Source organism: Pararge aegeria, chromosome 23, assembly GCF_905163445.1.
Source record: "Pararge aegeria chromosome 23, ilParAegt1.1, whole genome shotgun sequence".
NCBI classification, from domain to species: Eukaryota; Metazoa; Arthropoda; class Insecta; order Lepidoptera; family Nymphalidae; genus Pararge; species Pararge aegeria.
Window position 1 is genome coordinate 2,584,770 of NC_053202.1, and position 14,037 is coordinate 2,598,806.

General features: G+C 36.7%; 2 protein-coding genes across 4 annotated transcripts in view; one reads left to right on the forward strand and one right to left on the reverse strand.

Annotated features, from left to right (window-relative positions):
- The first annotated feature begins 468 nt into the window (after positions 1 to 468).
- Positions 469 to 8,376, forward strand: LOC120634070 (erythroid differentiation-related factor 1-like). Its single transcript, XM_039904465.1, has 6 exons — positions 469 to 631; positions 1,236 to 1,455; positions 2,019 to 2,199; positions 4,471 to 4,610; positions 6,562 to 6,719; positions 7,577 to 8,376. Exons 1-6 carry the CDS (start codon positions 496 to 498, stop codon positions 7,957 to 7,959), a joined length of 1,218 nt encoding a protein of 405 aa, XP_039760399.1. The 5' UTR covers positions 469 to 495; the 3' UTR covers positions 7,960 to 8,376.
- A 2,501-nt stretch (positions 8,377 to 10,877) lies between these two features.
- Positions 10,878 to 14,037, reverse strand: part of LOC120634127 (facilitated trehalose transporter Tret1) — a 47,147-nt gene continuing 43,987 nt past the window's right edge. For all 3 annotated transcript variants that reach the window (XM_039904522.1, XM_039904524.1, XM_039904525.1), the window contains one exon: positions 10,878 to 13,572. In XM_039904522.1, coding sequence (XP_039760456.1) covers positions 13,545 to 13,572 — 28 coding nt within the window. In that variant the 3' untranslated portion in view covers positions 10,878 to 13,544. The remainder of the gene's footprint in view (positions 13,573 to 14,037) is intronic.

Below are 14,037 nucleotides of genomic sequence, written 5' to 3' on the forward strand. Positions count from 1 at the left end.
ACTAGCTTCAAAGATGTTTCTGATGCAGATCGGTTTTTTATCATTATTGCAACCGAGTAAAGAGGCACGAAGAGGGAGGAGGAAGAAAAAAATTAATAATATCGTCCAACTTCTGATTTGGAGATATATAAAGTGCAACAATCAAAATATTCATCCTATTTTCCATTTCGCATTGAGCCATACATAAGTCAGGAGAAAGAACAGAAAAATCTATCGATGAAGTTACAATGTTAACAACATCATTAGTATTATGATATATGCTTACGTCTTCAGCCGTTTAAATTTTGCAATGCATTTGAAGTTCGAATAAACTCGAATCAACCGTGGTTGGGACAAGAAAAAGACGGTGCGTAACGAAAAAATGTGACGCGTAACGAAAAAATGTTACACTAAATTTTTTTCCAACCCCGATAAAGAAGTTTCACTTCAAAAACGCGTTATTCATGAATATAATGGTTTCCAGAAATAACAATTCCAAAGAGTGAAACTGAGGCCATGTTATCATCGTGCGAGTACTACCGTCGGGCGGGACTAGTGTGCGCAGACGAGACGCACAAAAAAGACGAACTGCTGCGTCGGACGGCGTCCGTGTGCAACGAACTGGCTGTGAGATACATGAACGATGCGCAACGTGAGTACGGCACGAGAAAAGCGAGCTTGGCTTTTTTAATTATAACCATCATGGCAACCAATGGGGCTTAAAGTAGCAGTAAGATGTCAGTTTTAGTGACGATCAAATTAGTGCCGACAATGTGCTCCAACACTACACACACACACACAGACAATAAACACGGCGTAGACGAGGGCTCCGATTTCTAACGTCATCCGGACGTGGTACCTTACACGGTACGGGGGCGTTCGGACTAAATTAATAAATAGTCCAAAAGTCTACCAACTGACAGAATAACGTCGAACCGAGCCGAGCAGAAGGCACCCTCGGGTCGACGTCCCCCACTTTTCCCCCGACGTCGTCGAGTCCTGGGGCTCTTCTCATGGCGAGCGCTTGCCCCACTGTGATTAAAACCCATTTTTATATTATAATTTTTTAAGCTTGGTATATTTGACTAGTAGAATACTATACACTATGAAAAATTTCAAATCGAAGATGGCCGCCACCACAAAACGCCGAATTTCATTTATTTTTCAAAATGGGTATCAAATGAACTTGGCTTGACTAGTACAATAATGTACACTATATTTTTTTTATTTGAAATTTATGCATTACACTCGTACAGAGATATACGTGAAGTACCTCGAGGAGTGCGAGAAGAAGGACGGCAACTCGAAATCTATATACAAACAGTTCAGCGCACTGTCGCGACGTTCGTCCGAGTGCCTGGACGAGGCCACGGCTATCTTCACTCAGGTCAACGACGTGCCCAACTTAGCGCTCCTGTACTGCAATAAGGCGCGCTATATAAGGTTCAGAGCGCATTGTATCCAAGGCGGTTTTAAGTGAGTAGCTTATTTACTTATTTCATTGTCTACTCTCTACCTTTAGGTAATGTTTATACAACGTGTAACCTAATTACGAAATGATGTTGAAAGATGCATAAGTATACTTCATGAGGAATCAAGCTGTAAAAATATTAAATCAAAAGAAGCGATTTTATTTTTTCATAGAAACGTATTCAAAACATTCTAAGTGTTTACTTGTGACAACCCTATTGAAGATAAAACACCGACACGCGTATAGTACCAACGCTACGCGACGCGTATCTAATAAAGCGACAGGAGATGTTAGGGCTGTATCGGATTTCCTTCAGTAAAAACTGTTGGGGTTGTTTAATCAAAAACTATTAGGTTTTCGGTTTCATTGAGAAGTCTTAGAGGCAGTACATAATGTGCCTTTAAAGCCTGTGAAGTATTATTTTGGTTTTAATTTACACGTTGTATATGGACTATTTTTGTATGGAATAAATATTGTATGTCTTATTATAAACATATAAACAGACACTGGAAAACATTCATGTTTATCACACAAAAAACATAGATTGTATTATAAAATTTCTTTACAGTTCCGAAAAACGAAGCCTGTATAGTCAAGCCGAAGATCTGTACAGGTCGGCCCTAAAACTCTTAGGGCCCAGAGAATTTTGCGGGGCCACTTCAGTATGGGATCTCGTATCCTGGGAACTGTCCTGCCACCTTTACACCAGGGCTGTGCTGATGCAGGACTCTCCGGGTGTTTATGCGAATGTGAGTATTTTAACTACTATGAATCCCACTTCTGATGATCATAAATGAGAGATATCATCCATTTATTGAACGAAAGGACCATACACGGGACATAGTTGTGTCAGGCAATAATGTTATATCTTAGAAGTCGTGTCGCTTCAGCAGATCAGAATACAGTTCTCACCACACGGGTGTTTGAGGACATAGCCAAAAAAGTAAATTCCACATATACATACATAGTAAATATTTATTTATTTATTTCCGAAACGTTATCGCTTACTATGGGCCTCATAAGAATGTTCAAGTGTCACTCAGCGGGCGATGGAGAGAGCTATGCTACGAGTATGTCTACATGATCAAATAAGAAATGAGGATCATCACGGAGGAAATCCGTAGAAGAACTAGAGTTACCCACATAGCTCAGTGAGTCGCGAAGCTGGAGTGGCAATGGGCGGAGCACAGAGCTCGGAGAACCGATGGAAGTTTAAGCTACTGGAATGGCGACCTTGAACCGGTAAACGCAGCGAAGGTCGGTCCAACGAGGTGGAAAAATGACATCAGGCGAGTCGCTGGAAGCAAGCGGCCCACGACCGTGAAAGTCAAAAGTCAAAGTTAAAAATATCTTTATTCAAGTAGGCCCATAGGTGGCACTTTTGATGCAAACATAAGAATTACACGGTAGTGAGATGATGGCGATAACCATCCGTAAACTTAAAACTAAAGCTACGAGGGTTCCAAACGCGTCCTGGTCTAAAAAGAAGCCCACAACAAACTTAGCCGGGTGTTTTTTTTTGTTATCACCATCTCACAATGTTATTTAAAATTATTAGAAGAGCAACCTGGTTAGAGCAATAATATACACCCAAGCTTTGCACCGTGGATTGTGGACCTACAAAAGACCTACGTCCAGCAGCGGACGACAGTAGTTTTTAACCTATCTTCAGATTTTATTAAAAAATTTAATGTATAATCATAATTATTTATTGCAAAATACGCGTCAATAAGGTTTTACATGTTGGTTTAAGGTACAGTGTATTGCCAGTAATTTGGCATGCAATGTTACAAAATAAATACAACTGCCCAACTAAATGATGTCAAAAGAATATAATAATAACACTTATATTACTAAATTGTCACATTAATTATTAGATTCAAATCTTAATTTAAACATAACATTTGCAAGATGAATTCGTCAACTTCCGCCATACTGTACCACAGAGATATATAAATTAAATGAAAAAAGTGTGTCAGCTCCGACGCACGACTGGAGTTTACTCCTTAAGTACGATTGTCGAAACATACACAAAAAGAGTTTATTTAGCTGAATAAAGATTAATACCATATGAAAGGGTAAATTTCATATCCTGTGGTAATGACAAGGTTGCTTGGAAGCATCTTTTAGCTCTCACAAGATAGAAAAATGAATGTTAAAATGCAAAATGTAAATTGTTGATCTTGGAAAAGAGCAACTGCTGAGTTTCTTGCCGGCTTCTTCTCGGTAGAATTTGCCTTCCGAACCGGTGGTAGAATCACTACAAACAGACAGACTTGACGTTTCAAAAGTGCTTATATTAGGCCTACTTGAAATAAATGAAATTTGAATTTGTGCAATTTATTCCCACACGGCGGAAGTGTAACTTCATAAAAGTAGCCTACGGGAGATCGAGGTGGATGTAGAGTGGAACTGGACATGGTAACAAGAATAGGAAAAATAAGTAAATTAAACGAAAGCGACGTTGCATGTTTGCGCATCACAGTTGCCGGGCATGCAACGTCGCAAAGCGAAAACGTAACGAGGTCATTCATCAGTTGATTTTACTCCTCACATTTTTCTCATACCGGGCGCCTTATATTTGAAAATCGATTCTTAAGGAGTAAACTCCATAGATAGACATATTCAAAAATGCTGTTAAAGCCCATTATCTTGAGCAATAAAGACGACAGTGATTAACTCTTACTCATATTTAAGTATGTTTTAGTATATATTAGTTTATTATTTTTTAAATTTATTATTATTAGTATTTTATGTGTGTAATCTTTATAAGTATTAGTGTGTAATTGTTCGTAAGTATGTATATAATAATAATACATCCCACCAATCGGTTTCCCTTGGTTTTCCTAATCCTAAGGTTGCCTGGAAGAGATCGCTACTAAGCGACAAGGCCGCCCTTTGTATCCTACTTTTTAAGTTTATTTTTGTTGCGTCCATTGTTCTTTTTTACTATTTGTGGTGTACATATAAAGTGTATGAATGAATAAACTCCAATAATGGGCGTTCCTAATTTGTTGCAGGAAGTAACAGAAGTAGCGGAAGCCTTTAAACACGCTCTAAAGTACTGCTTGTTGAGTCCGGGGCCGCGCCAGTACTTGTACCAGTTCCGAGCCGCCATGATATACCATCGACTGGGCTCTCTGTACCATTCGCAATACAGGTAATCTTCATACCCAACTTAATACCCTATTTTTTACAGGTGTACCCTTTACTAGCGGCTAACTAGCTTTTACTAGCGGCTTCGCTCGCGTGGTTATTCGAAGAACTTATCAAATTATTAAAACGTTTGGCACTTCGCTAGAAGGTGACTCGTAATCTGATAATTAGGTACCCCAACTTTGTTTTCTAAGTTCCTTAAATATTAACATTGGTAATGTAAGTTTCTATTTCAAATTCAAATTCAGAATTTCTTTATTCATGTAGGCCTATCACAGGCACTTATGAAGCTTTCTATTTAAATTTTATTATTATAAATTTACATATATTTTAATAATGCTTGTATAAAATTGAGTTATCGTACATTAGTAACCTAAGGCTAGCTTTATTCATAACTATAATACATGTAATTTTGTTGGTAGTTCTAATATAAATAAATAAAAATAAATAAATAAACTTTGCCAGGAGACGTGGTTTTTAGCATAGAGATTTATGAGCTACATGGGCTACTTTTTAAACCGGAAAAATTCAGTCAAGCGCGAGCGTCAGCGCAAGCGTATCTTTCCACAGGAACTGTGCAGTTTTCCCTGGTAAAAAATAGCATATGTCACTCTCCGGCCCATAAACTATCTGTATGCAAAAAATAACACCAATCCGTTGCTCTGTTGCTGCATTATTGTTGGATAAACAAACACACTTTCGCAATTATAATATTAGTATGGATTAAGCTTAATTTGCATAATATGACATTGCGCAAAGTAACGTCACGCCTGCTTCAATCCAATAGAAATTTCATTTATTTCAAGTAGGCCTAATGTAAAAACTTTTGAAACGTCAAGTATGGCTAAGCTAAAGCTCTAATTTGCCTATGACTTCACGAGGGCGGCCATTACACCCGGCGATCGTTCGTGGGAAATACTTTATCAACTGTCAACAGCTAATAAGCGTGTCGCTTACTTGTTGGGATTTTTAAAAAAAAATCTGCTGTCAAAAGCGTCAAAAGTGTCGCTAACTTGTCGGGAATTTGTAAAAAAAAAACCCGCTGTCAAAAGCTTATAAGTTGTTAACCATTGCCTACAGTAGGTACTGTGAGAAATGTACTAGCACCATGGCTTTGGCTTAAATTTATTGTGTAAGAAGATAGCATAATTACTAGCAGGTAAAACTTTAAAATAGTTATAATTTTGTTTTATGTTTTTGAACTTATACTTCTTTTGGCGCATTATGGAAAAATTATGAGGGTAAATTTTTACGATGCGTGCGCACGCCGTCACGAAACACCGACACCCTGAAGTTAGCAATAATCGACATTTTAGTTTTTCAAAAAAAAGGTATGGCAGTGTACACTTTCAATTGTCAAAGTCTGCGGTCGCATTCCGGTGATTCAATTGCACAAAAATCTTTTAATGTTGAGCGAAACTTGGTTGTCCGATAATTAGATAACCAGATAATGCGTTATACAAAATCTTTAGTTTTAAATACCTTTTGTCTATTGTTAGTGTCGTTTTTTTTCTACAAACGTAGATATTTTTTTTCTCTAAGGCAAAAGATAACATTTTTGATAAGATTTTTATCTTGTTACGCCAAATAAGTATTAACTTCTAACGCTTGTAAATTCAAATTCAAAATTTCTTTATTCATGTAGGCCTATCACAGGCACTTATGAAGCGTTCATACATATATGTTTACATAATTGTAAGGGGATGGTGATAACTTCGTACGCCAACTTAAACCTAAAGCTACGAGGTTTCCAAACGCGCCCTGGTCTAAGAAGAGCCCACAACAAACTTAGCCGGGTGAAGTACATAAGTACACATACTTTCTTTTTATTTTTTCTATTTTTGTTCTCGTTTTAATCTGTATAATTTGAACTACTATGTATTTAATTTGTGTAATTTGTGTTGACCGTACTGATTGAATTAAAATAAATAAATAAATAAGGGTTTTGTTGTCAGGATAACTCAGGAAGAGGGTCCCCGTCGCCGTAGTCTGCTCAACGCCACGTGCAGCCAGTACGAGAAGGCGGCGATGCAATTCGCGGTTCTGGAAGACGCCGCAATGTTCCTCACCGTGCGCCTTGAGCACGTGGCCGCGCTCGAGACCCACGCAGCCGGTGAGCGCTACCTTACACAGCCGTCATCAGCGTGCACCTCATACATGCACTAAAGCACTCATTATCATCATCCACTATTAAACATAGGTCTTTTGTAGAGAGTTCCAAAATCCACGGTCCTGGGCCGCTTGTTTCCAGCGGCTGCCAGCGACTTTTAACGTTTGACGTCGTCTGTCCACGTCGCGGATTAAATATTTTTTTAAAACTCCTTCCACATGTTTATCAAATGAATGGGCTTGATTGGTAGAATAATGAAAAGGGATGACGAATATTATCCAACAAAATGGAAACTAAACATTTGAAAATTATTTTTGTGCCTGAACAATGATCCAGATTTGATGGGCCATATCAAAGTCAAAGTCAAAAAAATCTTTATTCAAGTAGGCCCATTGGTGGCACTTTTGATGCGTACATGAGAATTACACGGTAGTGAGATGATGGCGATAACCACATTCGTAAACTTAAAACTAAAGCTACGAGGGTTCCAAACGCGTCCTGGTCTAAGAAGAAGCCCACAACAAACTAAGCCGGGTGTTTTTTTTTTGTTATCACCATCTCACATTGTTATTTAAAATTATTAGACAAGAAACCTTGTTAGAGCAACAATTCACACCCAAGCTTTTTTATCGATTACGCAGTCCTTTATACTATAATAGGACTTTTCAATAAGCTCACGTTTAATACAAACGTTGAACTTTTTAAGAGACATCTCCAAAATGTCAATGGGTAGTTTATTGACATCATATTAATCCATTACATTATTAGATTATTTAAATCTTATAACAAAATACAAACAACCTGGAAAAACTATGTCTCGCGATATGGGCTAAGAGTTAATTCTCATTACTTGGTTACAGTATCACCGAACGTAAAGCTGAAGTCTCTCCAAAACGCGATAGAACTTCTTCGCCAATGCCACTCCATCATGAAAGTGCTGAAAGAAAAAGACCCTGAAGAACAGAGAGACACTCCCAAACCTGAGGAGGCGGACGAGAAGACCCTGAGAAACGAACATAGTCTACTAGCCCTGTATGAAAATCGCCTGCATTACATATTAAAAAATATAATTCAGTACTGCATAACAAAAACCAATAAAGACTATGAAAAAATTACGGATATGTATAAAAAATTGTATTGTGCTAGCTTGAGGATTAAAAAGAATGACGATGTGCGGCTATACGCGTCCAGTATATGCGATGTTTTGGTGTCTATGGATGTAATTAGTAAAGATTTTGAGTAGACAAACTGCCGTTATTGTCTATGGTTATTCTATGTTTTAAGTCCAAGACATCAGACTGATTCTGAGAATCTCCTCACACACCTAATCCATTTGCAACCTAGCAATACCGAAAAATTCATCACAATTTTTTTAAATAATTTTAACGATTTCTCAATGTATGGTAGTAAATACTTTATGCATCTTAAAAAGTGATATTTTTCTATAACATATAAGGTGTCTCAGATATTAACGTCATAGGTTTTTTATATATATATTTATGATAACAGTCACTACACACGTATATCACATGTTTTTGGCTTGATGTTGATTTCTGTGACAACTTGTATATATATACCTTTTTGTAAAAAAAACGTGTTTATTTTTCGAATGATTGTTAGTGCTAAGTAACTTATTAAAATAAATATTTTTGTCTTTGAATTAATTTTTTTCTTTTGTAATTTAATATTTTGGTCGGCAATTTATAATTTGTGGGAGGCTTTGGCCGTGGCTAGTTACCACCCTACCGACAAAAACGTGCCGCTACGCATGCCAGTGCGATGTCGCGTGGAAACCGATTAGGAGTATGACTACCATACTCCATAACAGGTTAGCCCGCTACCATTTTAGACTGCATCACTTACCATAAGGTAAGATTGCAGTCAAGGGCTAACTTGTAGTGGAATTAAAAAAACAAACATCTGGGAGAGATCGCTTTAGCGATAAAACGCCTTCGCACACCTAAACTAGTTTTTTATTATTTTCTATTTGTAAATGTGTTTCTTTGTATTTTGTTTTTGTGTGTGCAATAAAGAATTTAATAATAATAATGCCTTATTAATAATAATAGTTTGATTAATCGATTTTAAGATGCCTTACTATAGGTACGACCCGGAGTCAATCCGATCGTTCGTTCGTTCTTGAAAATAGCAGTGCATTGCTCTACTGGGATCGAACGATTATCACTGACAGGTATATTACAGCTAATAGACCTGACATAGCGCTAGTCGATCGATCAGTGCGCCGTGCAATAATTGTTGACATTACTATTCCACATGACGATAATCTGCTGAAAGCTAAAAAGGAAAAAGTATCTAAATACTTGGACCTTGCTCACGAGATTACCGCCATGTGGAGTGTTGAGTCCACCGTTATTGTTCCGAGTGTCGTCTCAGTCAATGTCTTCTCGCGAAAAGCTTCGACCAACATCTTAAGAAGCTTTCGCTTGGTTGTTGGATCAAGGGTCGGCGACAGAAGGCAGTAGTCCTTGAAACGGCGCGTATTGTGAGGAGGTTCCTCACTCTGGAGCCCTGACGGCCGGTTGCTTGGGCATTCGAAAGCCCCGCGAGCGGAGGGTGGATGTTTTTTTTTTTATAAATTTTTAATAGTTTTCTATTATTTTATTTTTAAGCATTGTTAAGAATTTAGATGCCTTTTAGAGCGTTGGTATCCGCTAAGGAAAGTGTTTGGGTTAGAATAAGTGTTGTAAGAATTAGATGCAGAGTAGCCGAGCTTTTTGTGACAGCCGGTGAAGTACTACCAGTTATTTCTGCCGCCAAGCAGCAGTGTTCCGGTGTGAAGCGCGCGGTTGCCGGTGTAATTACAGGTACATGAGGCCTAAAACCTACGCCTCAGGCTGACAAACACGTGGCGGAACTTTGTAGGGCATTTTCTCTGCATTTTTTTAAATTTATAAATATACTACGACCATACACACATCGCCATCTAGCCCCAAAGTAAGCGTAGCTTGTGTTTACTAAGATGACTGATGAATATTTTTATGAAAAATATACATAAATAATAGCAATATACATATAAACACCCAGACAGTGAAAAACATTCATGCTCATCACACAAACATTTTCCAGTAGTGGGAATCGAACCCACGGCCTTGGACTTAGAAAGCAGGGTCGCTGCCCTCTGCGCCAATCGGCCGTCATATTATTATAATTTAATATATAACTATAATAATATATATTATAATACTTACTTAGCCCCCCTAAATCCTACTTTACGTCCGAGCTGAACATCTTGCCACGTGGGGGGCGGACACGCGTACAATCAAAACTTACGTGGCTAACAAAGTAGGTGACCCATGAACCAGTGACTCCTTGCTGAACAGGCGGGCGGGAGTCGGGGAACCCGAAGAGGGAGACGCAGAGGGAGGAGAAGAAGAAGTACAGAACACCATAATATAGATACATAGAAGGGGGTGTAGATATCTTTTTTCCTGTGAGTTGCGGGACGGGATATTTATAACAGCCGACATAGGAAGTCGAGAAAGTGAAAATCACTAGTGTATATACTTATATATTTATATCACTTATAAATACAAATAAGATATTAACATACATGAAATAACATTACCCATAATTAATATAATCTACTAAAAAATATATACAACATATAGATATAAATATGTGGGGGATTGTATGAAATGAAGAAAAACTCGTAATTTCTTGACAATTTATTTATTTTATCATATCAAACAGTCTATTTAAAACAATATCTCTGCGTATCCTTGATAATTGCAAAATTAATAAACGTAGAGTTCTGTTAGGATACTCTAAATATATTAGTAAACTCTTTGTATGTATACTCAGAGAAATTTTACGACGACAGCTATTGTAGTTGTTCTTATATAAAAAAAGTTATTTCATTGGTTTCAATAGGAGAGTCATCTGTGTATATGAAAAAGTGTCGTCAAAATGTATTAAATTAGGATGGCGCCACATTTGCATCAGGGTAACTCTTAAAAGAAGCGCCAAATATAAATACCGTACTATTTACTGTTTACGAAATAAAATCACTCTAAACACACGTTTGGTTATAATAAATCTGTAAGTTAAATAATTAACTACTTTAGTCGATAATGACATTAAATTTTTTAACTCGGCATACTTCAATTCATCTACGATTGCTACATTCATACCATACCCTGTGCATCCACCAGCGCCATTGTGGAGGATTTTTGAACTGTTATTTAGCGCAACAACTGGACACTTTTTCAACTTTTCTCCCATATAAGATGACTCTCCTTACCTCTACCCTCCATAGTTTCATTATGATGTAGAATAACACATCACAAGTTTAGTTCAGTCGACGTAAACCTTCACCCAATATTTGTCTTATGCCATTATCAAAGCATTGCAGCGTTATTTTAAAAATAAAATATTAATATACCTATTTACAAAAGCATAATTATATAATAGTATGAAATCATTAAACAACTATCACAACGCGGTCCTGCCCGCGTCACGTAAGGTGAACTTAGGGACGCGTCTGTACTATTAGAATAACCTAGCGATATCTAAGTTTTGTACTTTGGCGTGTACATAGCTCATAATTTGTACCCCCTTATTAATAAAAGTAAAGTTACGGAATAATAATGACACTAAAATCGACTAATAAATAATAATAGTAACTCTCTTAAACAAAATATTACCCACCTCTGTTTTATAGGAAATCGGTTAGATATGTCTTTAACCAATGGAAAATGATCATATTAAACTGTAAACAATTGTGCTATAACAAGTTCATATGTGTGCGTTATGACGTATGTATGCATTATTGGTTATTTTTTATTATCTAAGACTCTGAAAATATAAAATATAATATTGTGGTTTATTTAATTATAGTATGTATATATCTTGTTTATTTAATTGTAGTATGTATGTATATACGTAATTTTCATTTGGTAACTTTTATCAAGAGACTAGAATAAGACTACGAAAAATGTAATTCCTTAACTTAGCATAGATTACGTAGATAGGTGTTTTAAATTATCAATTTAATTATTATTACCTGTTTTTTTTTGTGTAATTGATTACCCTCATATTCCACGTTTAAAAAAATAAATAGTCTATAGGAATATTACACATATAAAAAAAGTTACGCGTTTGGCATGATAGTCGAAAACAAAGCCTTAGAAATCTTTTACTCCCTTCTACCTACTACTATTACTAGGTATATAATAAAATACACAGAATTATGAAGACACAGAACCCTCATTCAGCCATTATTGCATGCACTGCATTGTGTCCATAAACAGTGAAAACGCCCCGCGCACGTTCACTTCACACCCTCGTAACGTTGCTAGCCCAAAACTTTTTACGATCTTCCACATTTTTCCCCATTTTACAAAAATTATATCCCCCCATTATATATTTGTCAGGGGATTAAATTGTCCCCACCTGCTAAAGTACGTGATCATAGAATAAGAGTACTTTAACCCTAACCGTTTATTATTACACGTACATATATTATTTGGCTATTATTTCCACTTGTGCGCCAGTGCTCTAAGAGTTGATAAAGCTGTGGGAGAAGATGCATTTTTATCCTTTCCCCTGGGAGATAATAGTCTCCTGCCCTTACTCCTAAATGGTATGCGGTGACTAACCGCCTGTTCGAGAGACACTACCAAAGTGGAGTGGTTTCATATGTTTCATTATTAGTTGTGTACTCGGATTCTGTATGTTCCTAATTCTGTGGTTTAATACTTACTTACAGTTTAAATTGAGTACCTAGTCATTCCGACCAAATCGCAATCACAAATTTGTAGAGCCACCTGCATCCTTATCAAACTTGTAAGCTTATAAAAGAGATACTTAGACGACTTTGACATTTCTGACTTTGACTTTGATTTTAATAATAGCAGCGATAGCAGTAATTTTAAAGCCAATGCCAATGCCAATTTCAAATGTTTGTGTAGTCCATAAAGATTCCTTTAGATGCGTCGATCACTTTTTTTGATCATTTGAAACGTCATTTTGTCTCGTTCAAAATAATTATAAGATTTTAATATTTGGTCCCATTTTAATCATTCGCTTATCAGATATAAAAATAATAAGTAAAAACTATTTGGATTAAATTAATCTATCTACAGTACGCGCGATCTTAGTGACGGACTGAAGTAAGTCACGTGTTTTTAGGAATTTAATTTTATCTGCGATGGCAACTATAATCTACGCCATTAAAGAATGGATTTAGACAGCCGATGTCGTGTTATCTCTTTCGCACAATATACGGGCGTGCAATGTATGTGAATGAAATAGCATGACATCGGCTACGTTTTATGTAATACGAGTATGTATGAAATTAAAATCTAAGAAACCCCCGACAAAAAAAAATGTACTTAATTTGTCATCCAAGATGGCTACCACTACAAAATTACAAATGATATATATTTTTTTTTTTCATACTGTATAATATTGTCTAGTCAAGTCCGTTCACATGATGCCCATATTTATGGAGCTGCGAGAAAATATGTTCCACCATTTTGTGGCAGCGACCATCTTGGACCGATTTTTATCAAATACAAAGCTAGGAACACAGCAGACTAAATAATAAATCAAACAAAAAAAACAGTAAAATAAAAATCGTGGCATCCGTTTAGGAGATACTATGTGACAGACAGACACACACGCGACACGTCAAACCAAAACTCCTTGTCGTTTTTGCATCTGGGGTTGAAAAATATTCTTTAATGGCGCGCGTTCTACAACTGTTCTTGCGCAAAAGTCTCGGACTAACTTGAGCACGGTCGAGTAAGACAGTGCGTAATGTAGCTTATCTCTAAATTCGTTCATTTCTCTGCACTGGAATGGAGTTTATGCCTTTTCAGGCATTGATGTGTTCCTGAAAATAGTTAAAACAAGCACGTAATTATAAAAGTTAGCTCAGAAAACGACAGCTGTACTTTTCTACGAATTTTAACATTTCATAATGGCGTCGCACTGCCGCCATGTTGATATTTTTTCAAACTTTTAACAGCCATTGTCATTTGGAGTGATGTTAGGATTCGTCCAAACCGGTCAGTCATATAGAAGTTATGCTGGCAAAAAGAAGCACACACAAAAGTTTACTCATTTTTCTTTTGTATGAAAACTTAAATTAAATAAGTCTTTCTTAATTTCATTAGAAAATTTCCATTAAGAGTTATAATAAAACTTAAAGATAGGCATTGTAAGAGTTATAAAACTACCCTTAAGTATTTATAACTCGTACTGGTGATTTTCTGAATATTATATCATCTGTATACTCCGTGCATACCCTCTATGCACGCCACTGATGGTGCTGCGATATAAAATTCCAAATTCTCCT